Source organism: Eucyclogobius newberryi, unplaced genomic scaffold (genome assembly GCF_026437365.1).
Source record: "Eucyclogobius newberryi isolate DKJ021-1_F unplaced genomic scaffold, fEucNew1.0.hap1 SCAF_18, whole genome shotgun sequence".
Taxonomy (NCBI): Eukaryota; Metazoa; Chordata; class Actinopteri; order Gobiiformes; family Gobiidae; genus Eucyclogobius; species Eucyclogobius newberryi.
Window position 1 is genome coordinate 1,609,495 of NW_027315812.1, and position 23,951 is coordinate 1,633,445.

Here is a 23,951-nt window from a genome sequence, read left to right on the forward strand (position 1 = left end):
TTACACCACATGCCCCGCCCTCTTTACACCACACCCTCTTTACACCACATGCCCCGCCCTCTTTACACCACACCCTCTTTTCCCCACATGCCCCGTCCTCTTCTCCGTAACGCCCCGCCCTCTTGGTGTGATTGGCCGCTCAGAAGTGCGTGCGTTCCACGGCTCACTGCTTCCACACAAACGTGACGGTGGCAGGTTTACCTCACAACCTTCACCCGCCGGACCTGATCCTGCCGCCGGGACTCGACCCGCGCCTGCTGCCGTCCACAGAAGGGCTCCCCCCACTGGCCGACTTCAGCAACAGCACCACAGTCTTCTACTGCAACAACAAGACCTGGGCCTCGCTCCAGAACTTCATCAACTCTGAGGGTGAGTCCTGGTTTAGTCCTGGTTTAGTCCTGGTTTAGTCCTGGTTTAGTCCTGGTTTAGTCCTGGTTTAGACCTGGTTTAGACCTGGTTTAGTCCTGGTTTAGTCCTGGTTTAGTCCTGGTTTTGTCCTGGTTTAGACCTGGTTTAGTCCTGGTTTAGACCTGGTTTAGTCCTGGTTTAGTCCTGGTTTAGTCCTGGTTTAGTCCTGGTTTAGACCTGGTTTAGTCCTGGTTTAGACCTGGTTTAGACCTGGTTTAGTCCTGGTTTAGTCCTGGTTTAGTCCTGGTCTAGTCCTGGTTTAGACCTGGTTTAGACCTGGTTTAGTCCTGGTTTAGTCCTGGTCTAGTCCTGGTATAGTCCTGGTTTAGACCTGGTTTAGACCTGGTTTAGTCCTGGTTTAGTCCTGGTCTAGTCCTGGTTTAGACCTGGTTTAGTCCTGGTTTAGTCCTGGTCTAGTCCTGGTCTAGTCCTGGTTTAGTCCTGGTTTAGTCCTGGTTTAGTCCTGGTTTAGACCTGGTTTAGACCTGGTTTAGTCCTGGTTTAGTCCTGGTTTAGTCCTGGTTTAGACCTGGTTTAGTCCTGGTTTAGTCCTGGTTTAGTCCTGGTTTAGACCTGGTTTAGACCTGGTTTAGTCCTGGTTTAGACCTGGTTTAGTCCTGGTTTAGTCCTGGTTTAGTCCTGGTTTAGACCTGGTTTAGACCTGGTTTAGTCCTGGTTTAGACCTGGTTTAGTCCTGGTTTAGTCCTGGTTTAGACCTAGTTTAGTCCTGGTTTAGTCCTGGTTTAGTCCTGGTTTAGACCTGGTTTAGACCTGGTTTAGTCCTGGTTTAGACCTGGTTTAGACCTGGTTTAGACCTGGTTTAGACCTGGTTTGCAACCTGGTTTAGTCCTGGTTTAGTCCTGGTGTAGACCTGGTTTAGACCTGGTTTAGTCCTGGTTTAGTCCTGGTCTAGTCCTGGTTTAGTCCTGGTTTAGACCTGGTTTAGTCCTGGTTTAGTCCTGGTTTAGTCCTGGTCTAGTCCTGGTATAGTCCTGGTTTAGTCCTGGTTTAGACCTGGTTTAGTCCTGGTTTAGTCCTGGTTTAGTCCTGGTTTAGACCTGGTTTAGACCTGGTTTAGTCCTGGTTTAGACCTGGTTTAGACCTGGTTTAGTCCTGGTTTATTCCTGGTTTATTCCTGGTTTAGACCTGGTTTAGACCTGGTTTAGTCCTGGTTTAGACCTGGTTTAGTCCTGGTTTAGACCTGGTTTAGACCTGGTTTAGTCCTGGTTTAGTCCTGGTTTAGTCCTGGTTTAGACCTGGTTTAGACCTGTTTAGTCCTGGTTTAGACCTGGTTTAGACCTGGTTTAGTCCTGGTTTAGACCTGGTTTAGACCTGGTTTAGACCTGGTTTAGTCCTGGTATAGTCCTGGTTTAGTCCTGGTTTAGACCTGGTTTAGTCCTGGTTTAGTCCTGGTTTAGTCCTGGTTTAGTCCTGGTTTAGACCTGGTTTAGTCCTGGTTTAGTCCTGGTTTAGTCCTGCTTTAGTCCTGGTTTAGTCCTGCTTTAGTCCTGGTTTAGACCTGGTTTAGACCTGGTTTAGTCCTGGTTTAGTCCTGGTTTAGTCCTGGTTTAGACCTGGTTTAGTCCTGGTTTAGTCCTGGTTTAGACCTGGTTTAGACCTGGTTTAGACCTGGTTTAGTCCTGGTTTAGTCCTGGTTTAGTCCTGGTTTAGACCTGGTTTAGTCCTGGTTTAGACCTGGTTTAGTCCTGGTTTAGACCTGGTTTAGTCCTGGTTTAGTCCTGGTTTAGACCTGGTTTAGTCCTGGTTTAGTCCTGGTTTAGACCTGGTTTAGACCTGGTTTAGACCTGGTTTAGTCCTGGTTTAGTCCTGGTTTAGTCCTGGTTTAGTCCTGGTTTAGACCTGGTTTAGTCCTGGTTTAGACCTGGTTTAGACCTGGTTTAGTCCTGGTTTAGACCTGGTTTAGTCCTGGTTTAGACCTGGTTTAGTCCTGGTTTAGTCTTGGTTTAGTCCTGGTTTAGACCTGGTTTAGACCTGTTTAGTCCTGGTTTAGACCTGGTTTAGACCTGGTTTAGTCCTGGTTTAGACCTGGTTTAGACCTGGTTTAGACCTTGTTTAGTCCTGGTATAGTCCTGGTTTAGTCCTGGTTTAGACCTGGTTTAGTCCTGGTTTAGTCCTGGTTTAGTCCTGGTTTAGTCCTGGTTTAGACCTGGTTTAGTCCTGGTTTAGTCCTGGTTTAGACCTGGTTTAGACCTGGTTTAGTCCTGGTTTAGTCCTGGTTTAGTCCTGGTTTAGACCTGGTTTAGTCCTGGTTTAGTCCTGGTTTAGTCCTGGTTTAGACCTGGTTTAGTCCTGGTTTAGACCTGGTTTAGTCCTGGTTTAGACCTGGTTTAGTCCTGGTTTAGTCCTGGTTTAGTCCTGGTTTAGACCTGGTTTAGTCCTGGTTTAGTCCTGGTTTAGTCCTGGTTTAGACCTGGTTTAGTCCTGGTTTAGTCCTGGTTTAGTCCTGGTTTAGTCCTGGTTTAGTCCTGGTTTAGTCCTGGTTTAGTCCTGGTGAGCTGTACACAGCTCTAAAGTCTCTAAAATACTGACACTTTTCAAGTTTTTTTCTAACTTAACTTTGTCTTTTATTTATTCTTCAGAAAACTTCTACAAAGAAGAAGGAGCCAAAGACGCCTTAATCTGTGGAAACAGCAGCGACGCCGGGTAAGAAACTCAGCAGGACTAAAGCAGGACTAAAGCAGGACTAAAGCAGGTCTAAAGCAGGACTAAAGCAGGTCTAAAGCAGGTCTAAAGCAGGACTAAAGCAGGACTAAAGCAGGACTAAAGCAGGACTAAAGCAGGACTAAAGCAGGACTAAAGCAGGACTAAAGCAGGTCTAAAGCAGGACTAAAGCAGGTCTAAAGCAGGACTAAAGCAGGTCTAGAGCAGGACTAAAGCAGGTCTAAACCAGGACTAAAGCAGGACTAAAGCAGGTCTAAAGCAGGACTAAAGCAGGTCTAAAGCAGGACTAAAGCAGGTCTAAAGCAGGTCTAAAGCAGGTCTAAAGCAGGACTAAAGCAGGACTAAAGCAGGTCTAAAGCAGGTCTAAAGCAGGACTAAAGCAGGACTAAAGCAGGTCTAAAGCAGGACTAAAGCAGGTCTAAAGCAGGTCTAAAGCAGGTCTAAAGCAGGTCTAAAGCAGGTCAAAAGCAGGACTAAAGCAGGACTAAAGCAGGTCTAAAGCAGGACTAAAGCAGGACTAAAGCAGGTCTAAAGCAGGACTAAAGCAGGTCTAAAGCAGGTCTAAAGCAGGTCTAAAGCAGGACTAAAGCAGGTCTAAAGCAGGTCTAAAGCAGGTCTAAAGCAGGACTAAAGCAGGACTAAAGCAGGTCTAAAGCAGGTCTAAAGCAGGACTAAAGCAGGACTAAAGCAGGTCTAAAGCAGGACTAAAGCAGGTCTAAAGCAGGACTAAAGCAGGTCTAAAGCAGGACTAAAGCAGGTCTAAAGCAGGACTAAAGCAGGACTAAAGCAGGTCTAAAGCAGGTCTAAAGCAGGACTAAAGCAGGTCTAAAGCAGGACTAAAGCAGGTCTAAAGCAGGTCTAAAGCAGGACTAAAGCAGGTCTAAAGCAGGTCTAAAGCAGGTCTAAAGCAGGACTAAAGCAGGACTAAAGCAGGTCTAAAGCAGGACTAAAGCAGGACTAAAGCAGGTCTAAAGCAGGACTAAAGCAGGTCTAAAGCAGGTCTAAAGCAGGACTAAAGCAGGTCTAAAGCAGGACTAAAGCAGGTCTAAAGCAGGACTAAAGCAGGACTAAAGCAGGTCTAAAGCAGGACTAAAGCAGGACTAAAGCAGGTCTAAAGCAGGACTAAAGCAGGTTTAAAGCAGGACTAAAGCAGGTCTAAAGCAGGACTAAAGCAGGACTAAAGCAGGTCTAAAGCAGGACTAAAGCAGGACTAAAGCAGGTCTAAAGCAGGACTAAAGCAGGTCTAAAGCAGGACTAAAGCAGGTCTAAAGCAGGTCTAAAGCAGGTCTAAAGCAGGACTAAAGCAGGTCTAAAGCAGGTCTAAAGCAGGTCTAAAGCAGGACTAAAGCAGGACTAAAGCAGGTCTAAAGCAGGTCTAAAGCAGGACTAAAGCAGGACTAAAGCAGGTCTAAAGCAGGACTAAAGCAGGTCTAAAGCAGGACTAAAGCAGGTCTAAAGCAGGACTAAAGCAGGACTAAAGCAGGTCTAAAGCAGGTCTAAAGCAGGACTAAAGCAGGTCTAAAGCAGGACTAAAGCAGGTCTAAAGCAGGTCTAAAGCAGGACTAAAGCAGGTCTAAAGCAGGTCTAAAGCAGGTCTAAAGCAGGACTAAAGCAGGACTAAAGCAGGTCTAAAGCAGGACTAAAGCAGGACTAAAGCAGGTCTAAAGCAGGACTAAAGCAGGTCTAAAGCAGGTCTAAAGCAGGACTAAAGCAGGTCTAAAGCAGGACTAAAGCAGGTCTAAAGCAGGACTAAAGCAGGACTAAAGCAGGTCTAAAGCAGGACTAAAGCAGGACTAAAGCAGGTCTAAAGCAGGACTAAAGCAGGTTTAAAGCAGGACTAAAGCAGGTCTAAAGCAGGACTAAAGCAGGACTAAAGCAGGTCTAAAGCAGGACTAAAGCAGGACTAAAGCAGGTCTAAAGCAGGACTAAAGCAGGTCTAAAGCAGGACTAAAGCAGGTCTAAAGCAGGTCTAAAGCAGGACTAAAGCAGGACTAAAGCAGGTCTAAAGCAGGACTAAAGCAGGTCTAAAGCAGGACTAAAGCAGGTCTAAAGCAGGACTAAAGCAGGACTAAAGCAGGTCTAAAGCAGGTCTAAAGCAGGACTAAAGCAGGACTAAAGCAGGACTAAAGCAGGTCTAAAGCAGGACTAAAGCAGGACTAAAGCAGGACTAAAGCAGGTCTAAAGCAGGACTAAAGCAGGTCTAAAGCAGGACTAAAGCAGGACTAAAGCAGGTCTAAAGCAGGACTAAAGCAGGACTAAAGCAGGTCTAAAGCAGGACTAAAGCAGGTCTAAAGCAGGACTAAAGCAGGTCTAAAGCAGGTCTAAAGCAGGTCTAAAGCAGGTCTAAAGCAGGTCTAAAGCAGGACTAAAGCAGGTCTAAAGCAGGTCTAAAGCAGGTCTAAAGCAGGTCTAAAGCAGGACTAAAGCAGGTCTAAAGCAGGTCTAAAGCAGGTCTAAAGCAGGACTAAAGCAGGACTAAAGCAGGTCTAAAGCAGGTCTAAAGCAGGACTAAAGCAGGACTAAAGCAGGTCTAAAGCAGGACTAAAGCAGGTCTAAAGCAGGACTAAAGCAGGTCTAAAGCAGGACTAAAGCAGGTCTAAAGCAGGACTAAAGCAGGACTAAAGCAGGTCTAAAGCAGGACTAAAGCAGGTCTAAAGCAGGTCTAAAGCAGGTCTAAAGCAGGACTAAAGCAGGTCTAAAGCAGGTCTAAAGCAGGTCTAAAGCAGGACTAAAGCAGGACTAAAGCAGGTCTAAAGCAGGTCTAAAGCAGGACTAAAGCAGGACTAAAGCAGGTCTAAAGCAGGACTAAAGCAGGTCTAAAGCAGGACTAAAGCAGGTCTAAAGCAGGACTAAAGCAGGACTAAAGCAGGTCTAAAGCAGGTCTAAAGCAGGACTAAAGCAGGTCTAAAGCAGGACTAAAGCAGGTCTAAAGCAGGTCTAAAGCAGGACTAAAGCAGGTCTAAAGCAGGTCTAAAGCAGGTCTAAAGCAGGACTAAAGCAGGACTAAAGCAGGTCTAAAGCAGGACTAAAGCAGGACTAAAGCAGGTCTAAAGCAGGACTAAAGCAGGTCTAAAGCAGGTCTAAAGCAGGACTAAAGCAGGTCTAAAGCAGGACTAAAGCAGGTCTAAAGCAGGACTAAAGCAGGACTAAAGCAGGTCTAAAGCAGGACTAAAGCAGGACTAAAGCAGGTCTAAAGCAGGACTAAAGCAGGTTTAAAGCAGGACTAAAGCAGGTCTAAAGCAGGACTAAAGCAGGACTAAAGCAGGTCTAAAGCAGGACTAAAGCAGGACTAAAGCAGGTCTAAAGCAGGACTAAAGCAGGTCTAAAGCAGGACTAAAGCAGGTCTAAAGCAGGTCTAAAGCAGGACTAAAGCAGGACTAAAGCAGGTCTAAAGCAGGACTAAAGCAGGTCTAAAGCAGGACTAAAGCAGGTCTAAAGCAGGACTAAAGCAGGACTAAAGCAGGTCTAAAGCAGGTCTAAAGCAGGACTAAAGCAGGACTAAAGCAGGACTAAAGCAGGTCTAAAGCAGGACTAAAGCAGGACTAAAGCAGGACTAAAGCAGGTCTAAAGCAGGACTAAAGCAGGTCTAAAGCAGGACTAAAGCAGGACTAAAGCAGGTCTAAAGCAGGACTAAAGCAGGTCTAAAGCAGGTCTAAAGCAGGTCTAAAGCAGGACTAAAGCAGGTCTAAAGCAGGTCTAAAGCAGGTCTAAAGCAGGACTAAAGCAGGACTAAAGCAGGTCTAAAGCAGGTCTAAAGCAGGACTAAAGCAGGACTAAAGCAGGTCTAAAGCAGGACTAAAGCAGGTCTAAAGCAGGACTAAAGCAGGTCTAAAGCAGGACTAAAGCAGGACTAAAGCAGGTCTAAAGCAGGTCTAAAGCAGGACTAAAGCAGGTCTAAAGCAGGACTAAAGCAGGTCTAAAGCAGGACTAAAGCAGGACTAAAGCAGGACTAAAGCAGGTCTAAAGCAGGTCTAAAGCAGGTCTAAAGCAGGTCTAAAGCAGGACTAAAGCAGGACTAAAGCAGGACTAAAGCAGGACTAAAGCAGGTCTAAAGCAGGTCTAAAGCAGGTCTAAAGCAGGTCCTGTGTTCAGTGACTCGTGGTAAAGTTAATGTTCAGGGCGTTTCTCATCAGAGTCTGACCTGATTCTGTCTCTAACAATGACCCTCCCACTGGTCTAAACCAGGTCTAAACCAGGTCTAAACTCAGTCTAAACCAGGTCTAAACTCGGTCTAAACCAGATCTAAACTATGTCTAAACCAGGTCTAAACTCGGTCTAAACCAGGTCTAAACTCTGTCTAAACCAGGTCTAAACTCGGTCTAAACCAGGTCTAAACTCGGTCTAAACCAGGTCTAAACTCTGTCTAAACCAGGTCTAAACTCGGTCTAAACCTGGTCTAAACTCTGATGTTGAGTGTGGGAAGTGTCGCCCACGGAAATGAAGATGGAGACGGTCTCCGTGGCGACGGAGGAGGAGGAGTCACCTGAGACCAAAGCACTCAACCTGGACTGAAACAGGGTCTAATTCTGGACTGAAACAGGGTCTAATTCTGGACTGAAACAGGGTCTAAACCCGGACTGAAACAGGGTCTAAACCTGGACTGAAACAGGGTCTAAACCTGGACTGAAACAGGGTCTAAACCCGGACTGAAACAGGGTCTAAACCTGGACTGAAACAGGGTCTAAACCCGGACTGAAACAGGGTCTAAACCTGGACTGAAACAGGGTCTAAACCTGGACTGAAACAGGGTCTAAACCTGGACTGAAACAGGGTCTAAACCCGGACTGAAACAGGGTCTAAACCCGGACTGAAACAGGGTCTAAACCTGGACTGAAACAGGGTCTAAACCTGGACTGAAACAGGGTCTAAACCTGGACTGAAACAGTGTCTAATTCTGGACTGAAACAGGGTCTAAACCCGGACTGAAACAGGGTCTAAACAGGGTCTAAACCTGGACTGAAACAGGGTCTAAACCTGGACTGAAACAGGGTCTAAACCCGGACTGAAACAGGGTCTAAACCTGGACTGAAACAGGGTCTAAACCTGGACTGAAACAGGGTCTAAACCTGGACTGAAACAGTGTCTAATTCTGGACTGAAACAGGGTCTAAACCCGGACTGAAACAGGGTCTAAACCTGGACTGAAACAGGGTCTAATTCTGGACTGAAACAGGGTCTAAACAGGGTCTAAACCTGGACTGAAATAGGGTCTAATTCTGGACTGAAACAGGGTCTAAACAGGGTCTAAACCTGGACTGAAATAGGGTCTAATTCTGGACTGAAACAGGGTCTAAACCTGGACTGAAACAGGGTCTAAACCTGGACTGAAACAGTGTCTAATTCTGGACTGAAACAGGGTCTAAACCCGGACTGAAACAGGGTCTAAACCTGGACTGAAACAGGGTCTAATTCTGGACTGAAACAGGGTCTAAACAGGGTCTAAACCCGGACTGAAACAGGGTCTAATTCTGGACTGAAACAGGGTCTAATTCTGGACTGAAACAGGGTCTAAACCTGGACTGAAACAGGGTCTGAACCTGGACTGAAACAGGGTCTGAACCTGGACTGAAACAGGGTCTAAACAGGGTCTAAACCTGGACTGAAACAGGGTCTAAACCTGGACTGAAACAGGGTCTGAACCTGGACTGAAACAGGGTCTGAACCCGGACTGAAACAGGGTCTAAACCTGGACTGAAACAGGGTCTAAACCTGGACTGAAACAGGGTCTAAACCTGGACTGAAATAGGGTCTAAACCTGGACTGAAACAGGGTCTGAACCTGGACTGAAACAGGGTCTAAACAGGGTCTAAACCTGGACTGAAACAGGGTCTAATTCTGGACTGAAACAGGGTCTAAACAGGGTCTAAACCCGGACTGAAACAGGGTCTAAACCCGGACTGAAACAGGGTCTAATTCTGGACTGAAACAGGGTCTAATTCTGGACTGAAACAGGGTCTAAACCTGGACTGAAACAGGGTCTAAACCTGGACTGAAACAGGGTCTAAACCTGGACTGAAACAGGGTCTAAACCTGGACTGAAACAGGGTCTGAACCTGGACTGAAACAGGGTCTGAACCTGGACTGAAACAGGGTCTAAACAGGGTCTAAACCCGGACTGAAACAGGGTCTAATTCTGGACTGAAACAGGGTCTAAACCTGGACTGAAACAGGGTCTAAACCTGGACTGAAACAGGGTCTAAACCTGGACTGAAACAGGGTCTAAACCTGGACTGAAACAGGGTCTGAACCTGGACTGAAACAGGGTCTGAACCTGGACTGAAACAGGGTCTGAACCTGGACTGAAACAGGGTCTGAACCTGGACTGAAACAGGGTCTAAACCTGGACTGAAACAGGGTCTAAACCTGGACTGAAACAGGGTCTGAACCTGGACTGAAACAGGGTCTAAACAGGGTCTAAACCCGGACTGAAACAGGGTCTAAACCTGGACTGAAACAGGGTCTAAACCTGGACTGAAACAGGGTCTAAACCTGGACTGAAACAGGGTCTAAACCTGGACTGAAACAGGGTCTAAACCTGGACTGAAACAGGGTCTGAACCTGGACTGAAACAGGGTCTGAACCCGGACATGACATGGACACACCCATTGGTCAGAATTTTCCAACAAGGAACTGGAGCTGGTCGTTAACTATCTGTCACCATAGCGACGGACTCACTGGTGGGTCACTGCGGGTTACCATGGCGATAACCTGCTGAGGCCCGTAATGAAATAAAAGTCCAAGTCCAGGTCTAAGTCCAAGTCCAGGTCTAATTCCAGGTCTAAGTCCAGGTCCAAGTCCAGGTCCAAGTCCAGGTCTAAGTCCAGGTCCAAGTCCAGGTCCAAGTCCAGGTCCAAGTCCAGGTCCAAGTCCAGGTCCAAGTCCAGGTCCAAGTCCAGGTCTAAGTCCAGGTCTAAGTCCAGGTCCAAGTCCAGGTCCAAGTCCAGGTCTAAGTCCAGGTCCAAGTCCAGGTCCAAGTCCAGGTCCAAGTCCAGGTCCAAGTCCAGGTCCAAGTCCAGGTCTAAGTCCAGGTCTAAGTCCAGGTCTAAGTCCAGGTCTAAGTCCAGGTCTAAGTCCAGGTCTAAGTCCAGGTCCAAGTCCAGGTCCAAGTCCAGGTCCAAGTCCAGGTCCAAGTCCAGGTCCAAGTCCAGGTCCAAGTCCAGGTCTAAGTCCAGGTCTAAGTCCAGGTCTAAGTCCAGGTCCAAGTCCAGGTCCAAGTCCAGGTCCAAGTCCAGGTCCAAGTCCAGGTCTAAGTCCAGGTCTAAGTCCAGGTCTAAGTCCAGGTCTAAGTCCAGGTCCAAGTCCAGGTCCAAGTCCAGGTCCAAGTCCAGGTCCAAGTCCAGGTCCAAGTCCAGGTCCAAGTCCAGGTCTAAGTCCAGGTCTAAGTCCAGGTCTAAGTCCAGGTCCAAGTCCAGGTCCAAGTCCAGGTCCAAGTCCAGGTCCAAGTCCAGGTCTAAGTCCAGGTCTAAGTCCAGGTCTAAGTCCAGGTCTAAATCCAGGTCTAAGTCCAGGTCCAAGTCCAGGTCTAAGTCCAGGTGTAAGTCCAGGTCCAAGTCCAGGTCTAAGTCCAGGTCTAAGTCCAGGTCTAAATCCAGGTCTAAGTCCAGGTCTAAGTCCAGGTCTAAGTCCAGGTCTAAGTCCAGGTCTAAGTCCAGGTGTAAGTCCAGGTCCAAGTCCAGGTCTAAGTCCATGTCTAAGTCCAGGTCCAAGTCCAGGTCCAAGTCCAGGTCTAAGTCCAGGTCTAAGTCCAGGTCTAAGTCCAGGTCTAAGTCCAGGTCTAAGTCCAGGTCTAAGTCCAGGTCCATAAGTGTGTTTGATGCGTCTCATTTGGATAAAGATGATGTCATTAGTATTGATCGTTGCTGTGGCGACCACGGACTCAGCACAGCGACAGAGAGTGTTCTTGTTGCCCATTAAACATGCTAACGAGCTAACGATCTAACGGGCTAATGAGAGGGGTTAGCGTTAGCTTTAGTGTTAGCTCCTTTAGTGTGTTATTAAAGTTTGGAGGTTTAGGGTTCATGAACTCTTCATGAACTCTTCATGAACTCTTCATGAACTCTTCATGTGCTCTTCATGAACTCTTCATGAACTCTTCATGAACTCTTCATGAACTCTTCATGAGCTCTTCATGAACTCTTCATGAGCTCTTCATGAACTCTTCATGAACTCTTCATGAGCTCTTCATGAACTCTTCATGAACTCTTCATGAGCTCTTCATGAACTCTTCATGAGCTCTTCATGAACTCTTCATGAACTCTTCATGAGCTCTTCATGAACTCTTCATGAGCTCTTCATGAACTCTTCATGAGCTCTTCATGAACTCTTCATGAGCTCTTCATGAACTCTTCATGAGCTCTTCATGAACTCTTCATGAACTCTTCATGAGCTCTTCATGAACTCTTCATGAGCTCTTCATGAACTCTTCATGAACTCTTCATGAGCTCTTCATGAACTCTTCGTGAACTCTTCATGAACTCTTCGTGAGCTCTTCATGAACTCTTCGTGATTTCTTCATGAGCTCTTCATGAACTCTTCATGAGCTCTTCATGAACTCTTCATGAACTCTTCATGAGCTCTTCATGAACTCTTCGTGAACTCTTCATGAACTCTTCATGAGCTCTTCATGAACTCTTCATGAGCTCTTCATGAACTCTTCGTGAGCTCTTCATGAACTCTTCATGATTTCTTCATGAGCTCTTCATGAACTCTTCATGAACTCTTCATGAGCTCTTCATGAACTCTTCATGAGCTCTTCATGAACTCTTCATGAACTCTTCATGAGCTCTTCATGAACTCTTCATGAGCTCTTCATGAACTCTTCATGAACTCTTCATGAACTCTTCGTGAACCCTTCATGAACTCTTCATGAACTCTTCGTGAACTCTTCATGAACTCTTCGTGAGCTCTTCATGAACTCTTCGTGATTTCTTCATGAGCTCTTCATGAACTCTTCATGAACTCTTCATGAACTCTTCATGAACTCTTCATGAACTCTTCATGAACTCTTCATGAGCTCTTCATGAACTCTTCATGAGCTCTTCATGAACTCTTCATGAACTCTTCATGAGCTCTTCATGAACTCTTCATGAACTCTTCATGAACTCTTCATGAACTCTTCATGAACTCTTCATGAACTCTTCATGAGCTCTTCATGAACTCTTCATGAGCTCTTCATGAACTCTTCATGAACTCTTCATGAGCTCTTCATGAACTCTTCATGAACTCTTCATGAGCTCTTCATGAACTCTTCATGAACTCTTCATGAGCTCTTCATGAACTCTTCATGAGCTCTTCATGAACTCTTCATGAGCTCTTCATGAACTCTTCATGAACTCTTCATGAGCTCTTCATGAACTCTTCATGAGCTCTTCATGAACTCTTCATGAACTCTTCATGAGCTCTTCATGAACTCTTCGTGAACTCTTCATGAACTCTTCGTGAGCTCTTCATGAACTCTTCATGATTTCTTCATGAGCTCTTCATGAACTCTTCATGAGCTCTTCATGAACTCTTCATGAACTCTTCATGAGCTCTTCATGAACTCTTCGTGAACTCTTCATGAACTCTTCATGAGCTCTTCATGAACTCTTCATGAGCTCTTCATGAACTCTTCGTGAACTCTTCATGAACTCTTCGTGAGCTCTTCATGAACTCTTCATGATTTCTTCATGAGCTCTTCATGAACTCTTCATGAACTCTTCATGAACTCTTCATGAACTCTTCATGAACTCTTCATGAACTCTTCATGAGCTCTTCATGAACTCTTCATGAGCTCTTCATGAACTCTTCATGAGCTCTTCATGAACTCTTCATTATTACGTCATAAGGCGCTGGTACAGCTGGCAGCCCGGTGTAAACGCTCTCTCTTCTTTCTCACACTTATTGTGCTTTATCTCCAATATTTTGTAAATATAGTTAGTATATTTTTTCTATTTTACTGTACGATAGGGACACGCGCTGGAATAGTTTTTTAATTCAACTGTTTTTGACTTTTTTCGGCTGGATTTGAGCGTTTTTCGTTGCGTTCGTTGTGTTGTTGTGACGTGAGCTAGCTCCGAGCGAGCCCCCCCCCCCCCCCGCGCCCTCCGGCCGCGCTAAAGTACGGCGTGTCGTCGGTACACGTTTATATACACGTTTATATACACGTTTATATACACGTTTATATACACGTTTATATACACGTTTATATACACGTTTATATACACGTTTATATACACGTTTATATACACGTTTATATGAAAGAGGAACTTCACGAACGATCGGGACACGCACTGGAATCGCTTTAAATTAACTTGTTTTGACTTTATTCGGCTGGACTGAGTGTTTTCGTCGTGTCGTTGCTATGTGTCTTGGCTCTGAGTCCCCCGGCTCCGGCCCCGCCCCCCGGCTCCGGCCCCGCCCCCCGGCTCCGGCCCCGCCCCCCGGCCGGCGCCGTACCGCGTTTCCACAAAGGAAGAACTCATGAAACTGCGGAGAACAGTCGTCTTACCCGGAGATCGTCACGTTATCCCGGCGGACATCCTAAGGAAAACGCAACGAAGCAGACGGGCTGGACGTAAACTCCGAGAGAAGAGAGGGACAAACAGGAAGTCGGTTCCCGCCGTAGTCATGGGTAACGTGAGGTCCCTTCAAAATAAAATGACGGAAATAGCGAGCCTCATGCGGTCCCAGAGGATTTATAGGGACAGCAGCGTCTTGATTTTCACAGAGACCTGGTTAACAGCAGAAATGCCAGACTCTATTGTAGGTTTGGACAATTTTCATCTGCTGCGAGCGGACAGAACGAGAGAATGCGGGAAGAAAAGAGGTGGAGGTCTGGCGGTGTATGTGAACACGAGCTGGTCCAAACCCGAACACTGCACAGTGAGGGAGCAGCTATGTAACAAGGATATTGAACTATTGGCTATTGGCATGAGGCCATATTATCTGCCCCGGGAGTTCTCACATGTGATTTTGATCGCAGTCTATGTGGCCCCGTCTGCCAATGCTGAAGATGCTTGTGAAGCACTGCTCTCCTGCACTTGTAGGCTGCAAACACAGCATCCACAGGCTCTCTTCCTCATCTCTGGTGACTTTAACCACGCTTCTCCCTCTTCTGTTCTACCAACATACACCCAGTATGTTACCTTCCCCACCAGAGAGAATAGAACATTGGACTTGTTTTTTGCCAACACCAAGGAGGCTTATTCTTCTTCCCCCCTCCCTCCCCTGGGCAGCTCGGACCACAACCTTGTACATCTGAGGCCTGTGTATGAACCCATCGTGCGCAGGCAGCCTGTGGTGTCCCGTGAGGTGAGGATGTGGTCTGCTGAGAGCGAGGAGGCTCTGAGGGACTGCTTCAGCACCACTGTCTGGACTGAGCTTTATGACCCACATGGGGAGGACATCAACACCATCACAGAGTGCATCACGGACTACATCAACTTCTGTTTTGAGAACATTGTTCCCTCCCGGACGGTGCGGTGTTTTCCAAACAACAAGCCATGGATTAACCGTGAACTGAAGGCTCTGCTGAAGGAGAAGAAGAGAGCCTTCAGGTCAGGGAACAAGGAGGAGCTGAGGACTGTGCAGAAGGAGCTGAGGAGGAAGATCAGGCAGGCTGAGGCCGGCTACAAGAGGAGGATGGAGGAGCAGCTGCAGCAAAAGAACATTCAGGGAGTGTGGAGGAGCCACAAAACCATCTCGGGCTTCAAAATCCCCCCTGCCCAGACAGAGGGGGATCTACAGTGGGTGAATGATTTAAATGCTAACTTCTTGAGGTTTGATCAGTCACCCGCCCCTCCCCCTGCACAGCTGCATGCTCCCTCTTCCACAGCTGGACAATGCCCTGCATCTGTTCCTCTTCGCTTATCTGCCCCGGACCATCAGCTCCCCACTTCGCCTGGACTCACCCATCCCCCCCAGCACACGGTCCCCCTGCCAACCACTGACTGTCACAGCAGCACAGGTGAGGAGTGAGCTGAAGAGGATTAAAGTGAAGAAGGCAGCAGGACCTGACGGCATCAGCCCCAGGCTCCTTAAGTCCTGCGCAGATGAACTGTGTGGAGTTATGGAGCATGTCTTCAACATGAGCCTGAAGCTGAGGGTGGTACCACAGGTCTGGAAGACCTCCTGTCTGGTACCTGTGCCTAAGACACCGCGCCCCAAAGACCTCAACAGCTTCAGGCCAGTGGCTCTCACGTCCCACCTGATGAAGACACTGGAGCGGCTAGTCCTGGACCACCTCCGCTCCACCGTGAGCTCAGCCATGGACCCGCTGCAGTTTGCATATCGGTCTGTTATCTCTTCCATCCAGCCGCTGCTCCTGAGGGACAAGCTGGAGACGGCTGGTGTGGAGTACGACCTGCAGAGTGGATCCTGGACTACCTCACAGACCGACCCCAGTTTGTGAGAGCCCGGGACTGTGTGTCTGACACTCGGACCTGCAGTGTGGGGGCGCCCCAGGGCACTGTCCTCACGCCCTTTCTCTTCACCCTTTACACTGCAGACTTCAGACATGACACGGACAGCTGTGTCCTGCAGAAGTTCTCTGATGACTCTGCCATCATCGGACTCATCACGGACGATGATGATGCGGAGTACAGGGGACTGGCGCAGGACTTTGTGGACTGGTGTCAGCGGAACCACCTCCTCATCAACGCGGGGAAGACCAAGGAGATGGTGGTGGATTTCCGCAGACGCCACCCCACTGCCCCCTCACCAGTGAACATCCAGGGACGGGACATTGAGAGAGTGGACTCATACAAGTACCTGGGTGTTCATCTGAACCACAAACTGGACTGGACTCATAACACAGACGCACTGTACAGAAAGAGCCAGAGTCGGCTCTACCTCCTGAGGAGACTCAGGTCTTTTGGAGTGACAGGGCCACTCCTGAAGACCTTCTACGACTCTGTGGTGGCATCGGCTCCTGTACGGTGTGGCCTGCTGGAGCAGCAGCATCACAGAGAGGGAGAGGAGGAAGCTGGACAGAGTCATCAAGAAGTCCAGCTCCGTCCTGGGCTGTGCTCTGGACTCGGTGCAGGAGGTGGGGGACAGGAGGGTCCTGGCTAGATTCACATCTATGCTGGACCATGAGTGTCGCCCCCTGCAGGACACTCTGTCCCCTGCAGGACACTCTGTCCTCTGCAGGACACTCTGTCCCCTGCAGGACACTCTGTCCCCTGCAGGACACTCTCCGCTCTGGAGAGCAGCTTCAGTGAGAGACTGATCCACCCTCGCTGTGTGAAGGAAAGGTTCCGTAGGTCTTTCCTTCTGCTGCTGTCAGACTTTATAACAAACACTGTTAGTACTGAACACTCGCAATACTGACCTAACCATGTGCAATTCTGTCATATGTGCAATTACTGTTGGAATTCATGTGCAATTCATGTAAAATTCATGTGCAGTCTATGTGCTGTCGTGACACATATTCATGTGCAATTACTGTCGTGATCACATGCAATGGTATTTATGTATTTATTTATTTATTTGTCTATGGGAGTTTTTTATTTATTTATAGGAGATCTTCTACTGAAAGTGTTTTTCAGACTTCCTATAAGTGATCTGTTCTTCTGTATCTACCTCTGTATCTACCTGCGTTGCACCAATGAAATTTCCCCATGTGGGACAATAAAGGAATATCTTATCTTATCTTATGAACTCTTCATGAGCTCTTCATGAACTCTTCATGAACTCTTCATGAGCTCTTCATGAACTCTTCATGAACTCTTCATGAGCTCTTCATGAACTCTTCATGAGCTCTTCATGAACTCTTCATGAACTCTTCATGAGCTCTTCATGAACTCTTCATGAGCTCTTCATGAGCTCTTCATGAACTCTTCATGAGCTCTTCATGAACTCTTCATGAGCTCTTCATGAACTCTTCATGAACTCTTCATGAGCTCTTCATGAACTCTTCATGAACTCTTCATGAACTCTTCATGAGCTCTTCATGAGCTCTTCATGAGCTCTTCATGAACTCTTCATGAACTCTTCATGAACTCTTCATGAACTCTTCATGAGCTCTTCATGAACTCTTCATGAACTCTTCATGAGCTCTTCATGAACTCTTCATGAGCTCTTCATGAGCTCTTCATGAACTCTTCATGAGCTCTTCATGAACTCTTCATGAGCTCTTCATGAACTCTTCATGAACTCTTCATGAACTCTTCATGAACTCTTCATGAGCTCTTCATGAACTCTTCATGAGCTCTTCATGAACTCTTCATGAACCTTCAGGTCATAAATGTGCTTAAAACAGACTTTTCAGTCCAGTTCAAAAAGTCTCATCTCAAACGTAGTAAAAGTAAAAAGTACTTTTGTACTTTCCACTGTAAGTAAAGTACTTTTGTACTGTGGAACTGTGGTACATGTCACTCTTAGTTTGATAAAGTCTTTGTCTCTTACATAAAGATGAACCTGAAGAGGCTCAGGGTCTTTGCTGACTCACCGTCTGGTCGCCGGTTCCGTTCCCCAGAGAAGCACCACCTCATTTCAATAAACTTCACTTTTCACATCATTTTATTCACTTTTACAGCAGAAAACTTTCATAACACAGTCCAGGTTTAGTTCTGGTTCAGACCTGGTTTAGTCCTGGTTTAGACCTGGTTTAGACCTGGTTTAGACCTGGTTTAGACCTGGTTTAGACCTGGTTTAGACCTGGTTTAGTCCTGGTTTAGACCTGGTTAAGTCCTGGTTTAGACCTGGTTTAGACCTGGTTTAGACCTGGTTAAGTCCTGGTTTAGACCTGGTTTAGACCTGGTTTAGACCTGGTTAAGTCCTGGTTTAGACCTGGTTTAGACCTGGTTAAGTCCTGGTTTAGACCTGGTTTAGACCTGGTTTAGACCTGGTTAAGTCCTGGTTTAGACCTGGTTTAGACCTGGTTTAGTCCTGGTTTAGTCCTGGTTTAGACCTGGTTAAGTCCTGGTTTAGACCTGGTTTAGACCTGGTTTAGACCTGGTTTAGACCTGGTTAAGTCCTGGTTTAGACCTGGTTTAGACCTGGTTTAGACCTGGTTTAGACCTGGTTTAGACCTGGTTAAGTCCTGGTTTAGACCTGGTTTAGACCTGGTTTAGACCTGGTTTAGACCTGGTTTAGACCTGGTTTAGTCCTGGTTTAGACCTGGTTAAGTCCTGGTTTAGACCTGGTTTAGACCTGGTTTAGACCTGGTTAAGTCCTGGTTTAGACCTGGTTTAGACCTGGTTAAGTCCTGGTTTAGACCTGGTTTAGTCCTGGTTTAGACCTGGTTAAGTCCTGGTTTAGACCTGGTTTAGACCTGGTTAAGTCCTGGTTTAGTCCTGGTTTAGACCTGGTTTAGACCTGGTTTAGACCTGGTTCAGTCCTGGTTTAGACCTGGTTTAGACCTGGTTCAGTCCTGGTTTAGTCCTGGTTCAGACCTGTTTCTGAGTATAAACTCTCATCTTTATTTCCTCAGACAATGTCCGGACGGCTTCGTTTGCCTTAAATCCGGGAGGAACCCAAACTACGGCTACACGAGCTTTGACACGTTTGGATGGGCTTTTCTGTCGCTCTTCAGACTCATGACACAAGATTACTGGGAAAACCTCTACCATCAAGTGAGAACACACTGTATTTATGACCTGCTTTAGTCCTGCTTTAGTCCTGCTTTAGTCCTGGTTTAGTCCTGCTTTAGTCCTGCTTTAGTCCTGCTTTAGTCCTGCTTTAGTCCTGCTTTAGTCCTGCTTTAGACCTGCTTTAGTCCTGCTTTAGTCCTGCTTTAGCCCTGCTTTAGTCGTGCTTTAGTCCTGCTTTAGCCCTGGTTTAGTCCTGCTTTAGTCCTGCTTTAGACCTGCTTTAGCCCTGCTTTAGTCCTGCTTTAGACCTGCTTTAGTCCTGGTTTAGCCCTGCTTTAGCCCTGGTTTAGTCCTGCTTTAGTCCTGCTTTAGTCCTGCTTTAGACCTGCTTTAGTCCTGCTTTAGACCTGCTTTAGACCTGCTTTAGACCTGCTTTAGTCCTGCTTTAGTCCTGCTTTAGTCCTGCTTTAGTCCTGCTTTAGACCTGCTTTAGCCCTGCTTTAGTCCTGCTTTAGCCCTGGTTTAGTCTACTTTAGTCCTGGTTTAGCCCTGGTTTAACCCTGCTTTAGTCCTGGTTTAGCCCTGCTTTAGCCCTGCTTTAGTCCTGGTTCAACCCTGCTTTAGTCCTGGTTTAGCCCTGCTTTAGTCCTGCTTTAGCCCTGGTTTAACCCTGCTTTAGTCCTGGTTTAGCCCTGCTTTAGCCCTGCTTTAACCCTGCTTTAGTCCTAGTTTAGCCCTGCTTTAGTCCTGCTTTAGTCCTGCTTTAGCCCTGCTTTAGTCCTGCTTTAGTCCTGCTTTAGCCCTGCTTTAGTCCTGCTTTAGCCCTGCTTTAGTCCTGCTTAAGTCCTGCTTTAGTCCTGCTTTAGCCCTGGTTTAGTCCTGGTTTAGCCCTGGTTTAGCCCTGGTTTAGCCCTGCTTTAGCCCTGGTTCAACCCTGCTTTAGTCCTGGTTCAACCCTGCTTTAGTCCTGGTTTAGCCCTGGTTTAGCCCTGCTTTAGCCCTGGTTCAACCCTGCTTTAGTCCTGGTTTAGTCCTGGTTTAGCCCTGCTTTAGCCCTGGTTTAGTCCTGCTTTATTCCTGCTTTAGTCCTGCTTTAGTCCTGCTTTAGCCCTGCTTTAGTCCTGGTTTAGCCCTGCTTTAGCCCTGGTTTAACCCTGCTTTAGTCCTGGTTTAGCCCTGCTTTAGCCCTGCTTTAGTCCTGCTTTAGCCCTGCTTTAGCCCTGGTTTAGTCCTGCTTTAGTCCTGCTTTAGTCCTGCTTTAGTCCTGCTTTAGACCTGCTTTAGCCCTGCTTTAGTCCTGCTTTAGACCTGCTTTAGTCCTGGTTTAGCCCTGCTTTAGCCCTGGTTTAGTCCTGCTTTAGTCCTGCTTTAGCCCTGCTTTAGTCCTGCTTTAGTCCTGCTTTAGTCCTGCTTTAGACCTGCTTTAGCCCTGCTTTAGTCCTATTTTAGACCTGCTTTAGTCCTGGTTTAGCCCTGCTTTAGCCCTGGTTTAGTCCTGCTTTAGTCCTGCTTTAGTCCTGCTTTAGTCCTGCTTTAACCCTGCTTTAGTCCTGCTTTAGTCCTGCTTTAGTCCTGCTTTAGCCCTGCTTTAGTCCTGCTTTAGCCCTGGTTTAACCCTGCTTTAGTCCTGGTTTAGCCTTGCTTTAGCCCTGCTTTAACCCTGCTTTAGTCCTGGTTTAGCCCTGCTTTAGTCCTGCTTTAGTCCTGCTTTAGCCCTGCTTTAGTCCTGCTTTAGTCCTGCTTTTTTCCTGATTAAGTCCTGCTTTAGTCCTGCTTTAGTCCTGCTTTAGCCCTGCTTTAGCCCTGCTTTAGTCCTGCTTTAGTCCTGCTTTAGCCCTGGTTTAGCCCTGCTTTAGTCCTGGTTTAGCCCTGGTTTAGCCCTGCTTTAGCCCTGCTTTAGTCCTGCTTTAGCCCTGGTTTAGCCCTGCTTTAGTCCTGGTTTAGCCCTGCTTTAGCCCTGGTTTAGTCCTGCTTTATTCCTGCTTTAGTCCTGCTTTAGCCCTGCTTTAGTCCTGCTTTAGCCCTGCTTTAGCCCTGGTTTAACCCTGCTTTAGTCCTGGTTTAGCCTTGCTTTAGCCCTGCTTTAACCCTGCTTTAGTCCTGGTTTAGCCCTGCTTTAGTCCTGCTTTAGTCCTGCTTTAGCCCTGCTTTAGTCCTGCTTTAGTCCTGCTTTTTTCCTGATTAAGTCCTGCTTTAGTCCTGCTTTAGTCCTGCTTTAGCCCTGCTTTAGCCCTGGTTCAACCCTGCTTTAGTCCTGGTTTAGCCCTGGTTTAGCCCTGCTTTAGCCCTGCTTTAGTCCTGCTTTAGCCCTGGTTTAGCCCTGCTTTAGTCCTGGTTTAGCCCTGCTTTAGCCCTGGTTTAGTCCTGCTTTATTCCTGCTTTAGTCCTGCTTTAGCCCTGCTTTAGTCCTGGTTTAGCCCTGCTTTAGCCCTGGTTTAGTCCTGCTTTATTCCTGCTTTAGTCCTGCTTTAGTCCTGGTTTAGTCCTGCTTTATTCCTGCTTTAGTCCTGCTTTAGTCCTGCTTTAGCCCTGCTTTAGTCCTGCTTTAGCCCTGGTTTAGTCCTGCTTTAGTCCTGCTTTAGCCCTGCTTTAGCCCTGCTTTAGTCCTGCTTTAGTCCTGCTTTAGTCCTGCTTTAGTCCTGCTTTAGACCTGCTTTAGTCCTGCTTTAGACCTGCTTTAGCCCTGCTTTAGTCCTGCTTTATTCCTGCTTTAGTCCTGCTTTAGTCCTGGTTTAGTCCTGCTTTATTCCTGCTTTAGTCCTGCTTTAGTCCTGCTTTAGCCCTGCTTTAGTCCTGCTTTAGCCCTGGTTTAGTCCTGCTTTAGTCCTGCTTTAGCCCTGCTTTAGCCCTGCTTTAGTCCTGCTTTAGTCCTGCTTTAGTCCTGCTTTAGTCCTGCTTTAGACCTGCTTTAGTCCTGCTTTAGTCCTGCTTTAGTCCTGCTTTAGTCCTGGTTTAGTCCTGGTTTAGTCCTTGTTTAGTCCTGCTTTAGTCCTGGTTTAGTCCTGCTTTAGTCCTGGTTTAGTCCTGCTTTAGTCCTGCTTTAGTCCTGCTTTAGACCTGCTTTAGCCCTGCTTTAGTCCTGGTTTAGTCCTGCTTTAGTCCTGCTTTAGCCCTGCTTTAGCCCTGCTTTAGTCCTGCTTTAGTCCTGCTTTAGTCCTGGTTTAGTCCTGGTTTAGTCCTTGTTTAGTCCTGCTTTAGTCCTGCTTTAGTCCTGCTTTAGTCCTGGTTTAGTCCTGGTTTAGTCCTGGTTTAGTCCTGCTTTAGTCCTGCTTTAGTCTTGCTTTAGTCCTGCTTTAGTCCTGCTTTAGACCTGCTTTAGCCCTGCTTTAGTCCTGCTTTAGTCGTGATTTAGCCCTGGTTTAGCCCTGGTTTAACCCTGCTTTAGTCCTGCTTTAGCCCTGCTTTTTGTCCTGCTTTAGCCCTGCTTTAGCCCTGCTTTAGCCCTGTTTTAGCCCTGGTTTAACCCTGCTTTAGTCCTGGTTCAACCCTGCTTTAGTCCTGCTTTAGTCCTGCTTTAGCCCTGCTTTAGTCCTGCTTTAGTCCTGCTTTAGTCCTGTTTTAGCCCTGGTTCAACCCTGCTTTAGTCCTGGTTTAGCCCTGGTTAAACCCTGCTTTAGTCCTGGTTTAGCCCTGCTTTAGTCCTGCTTTAGCCCTGCTTTAGTCCTGCTTTAGCCCTGGTTTAACCCTGCTTTAGTCCTGGTTTAGCCCTGGTTTAGCCCTGCTTTAACCCTGCTTTAGTCCTGGTTTAGCCCTGGTTTAGCCCTGCTTTAACCCTACTTTAGCCCTGGTTTAGTCCTGGTTTAGCCCTGGTTTAGCCCTGCTTTAGCCCTGCTTTAGTCCTGCTTTATTCCTGCTTTAGTCCTGCTTTAGTCCTGCTTTATTCCTGCTTTAGTCCTGCTTTAGTCCTGCTTTAGTCCTGGTTTAGCCCTGCTTTAGCCCTGGTTTAGTCCTGCTTTATTCCTGCTTTAGTCCTGCTTTAGTCCTGGTTTAGTCCTGCTTTATTCCTGCTTTAGTCCTGCTTTAGTCCTGCTTTAGTCCTTCTTTAGCCCTGCTTTAGTCCTGCTTTAGCCCTGGTTTAGTCCTGCTTTAGTCCTGCTTTAGCCCTGCTTTAGCCCTGCTTTAGCCCTGCTTTAGTCCTGCTTTAGTCCTGCTTTAGTCCTGGTTTAGCCCTGGTTAAACCCTGCTTTAGTCCTGGTTTAACCCTGCTTTAGTCCTGCTTTAGACCTGCTTTAGCCCTGCTTTAGTCCTGCTTTAGTCCTGCTTTAGTCCTGCTTTAGTCCTGGTTCAACCCTGCTTTAGTCCTGATTTAGTCCTGCTTTAGTCCTGCTTTAGACCTGCTTTAGCCCTGCTTTAGCCCTGGTTTAGTCCTGCTTTAGTCCTGCTTTAGACCTGCTTTAGCCCTGCTTTAGTCCTGCTTTAGCCCTGCTTTAGTCCTGCTTTAGACCTGCTTTAGTCCTGGTTTAGCCCTGCTTTAGCCCTGGTTTAGTCCTGCTTTAGTCCTGCTTTAGCCCTGCTTTAGTCCTGCTTTAGTCCTGCTTTAGCCCTGCTTTAGTCCTGCTTTAGCCCTGGTTTAGTCTACTTTAGTCCTGGTTTAGCCCTGGTTTAACCCTGCTTTAGTCCTGGTTTAGCCCTGCTTTAGTCCTGCTTTAGTCCTGGTTTAGCCCTGGTTAAACCCTGCTTTAGCCCTGGTTTAGCCCTGCTTTAGTCCTGCTTTAGCCCTGGTTTAACCCTGCTTTAGTCCTGGTTTAGCCCTGCTTTAGCCCTGGTTTAACCCTGCTTTAGCCCTGGTTTAGCCCTGCTTTAGTCCTGCTTTAGCCCTGGTTTAACCCTGCTTTAGTCCTGGTTTAGCCCTGCTTTAGCCCTGGTTTAGTCCTGGTTTAGCCCTGGTTTAGCCCTGCTTTAGCCCTGGTTCAACCCTGCTTTAGTCCTGGTTTAGCCCTGGTTTAGCCCTGCTTTAGCCCTGCTTTAGTCCTGCTTTAGCCCTGGTTTAGCCCTGCTTTAGTCCTGGTTTAGCCCTGCTTTAGCCCTGGTTTAGTCCTGCTTTATTCCTGCTTTAGTCCTGCTTTAGTCCTGCTTTAGCCCTGCTTTAGCCCTGCTTTAGTCCTGGTTTAGCCCTGCTTTAGCCCTGGTTTAGTCCTGCTTTATTCCTGCTTTAGTCCTGCTTTAGTCCTGGTTTAGTCCTGCTTTATTCCTGCTTTAGTCCTGCTTTAGTCCTGCTTTAGCCCTGCTTTAGTCCTGCTTTAGCCCTGGTTTAGTCCTGCTTTAGTCCTGCTTTAGCCCTGCTTTAGCCCTGCTTTAGTCCTGCTTTAGTCCTGCTTTAGTCCTGCTTTAGCCCTGCTTTAGTCCT

General features: G+C 47.2%; 1 protein-coding gene across 1 annotated transcript in view; it reads left to right on the plus strand.

Moving 5' to 3' along the window:
* Window positions 1-23,951, plus strand: part of LOC140364907 (sodium channel protein type 3 subunit alpha-like) — a 173,428-nt gene that overhangs the window by 124,950 nt on the left and 24,527 nt on the right. Inside the window, exons 9-11 of the mRNA XM_072451288.1 lie at window positions 144-369; window positions 3,009-3,072; window positions 18,505-18,646. Coding sequence (XP_072307389.1) covers window positions 144-369; window positions 3,009-3,072; window positions 18,505-18,646 — 432 coding nt within the window. The remainder of the gene's footprint in view (window positions 1-143; window positions 370-3,008; window positions 3,073-18,504; window positions 18,647-23,951) is intronic.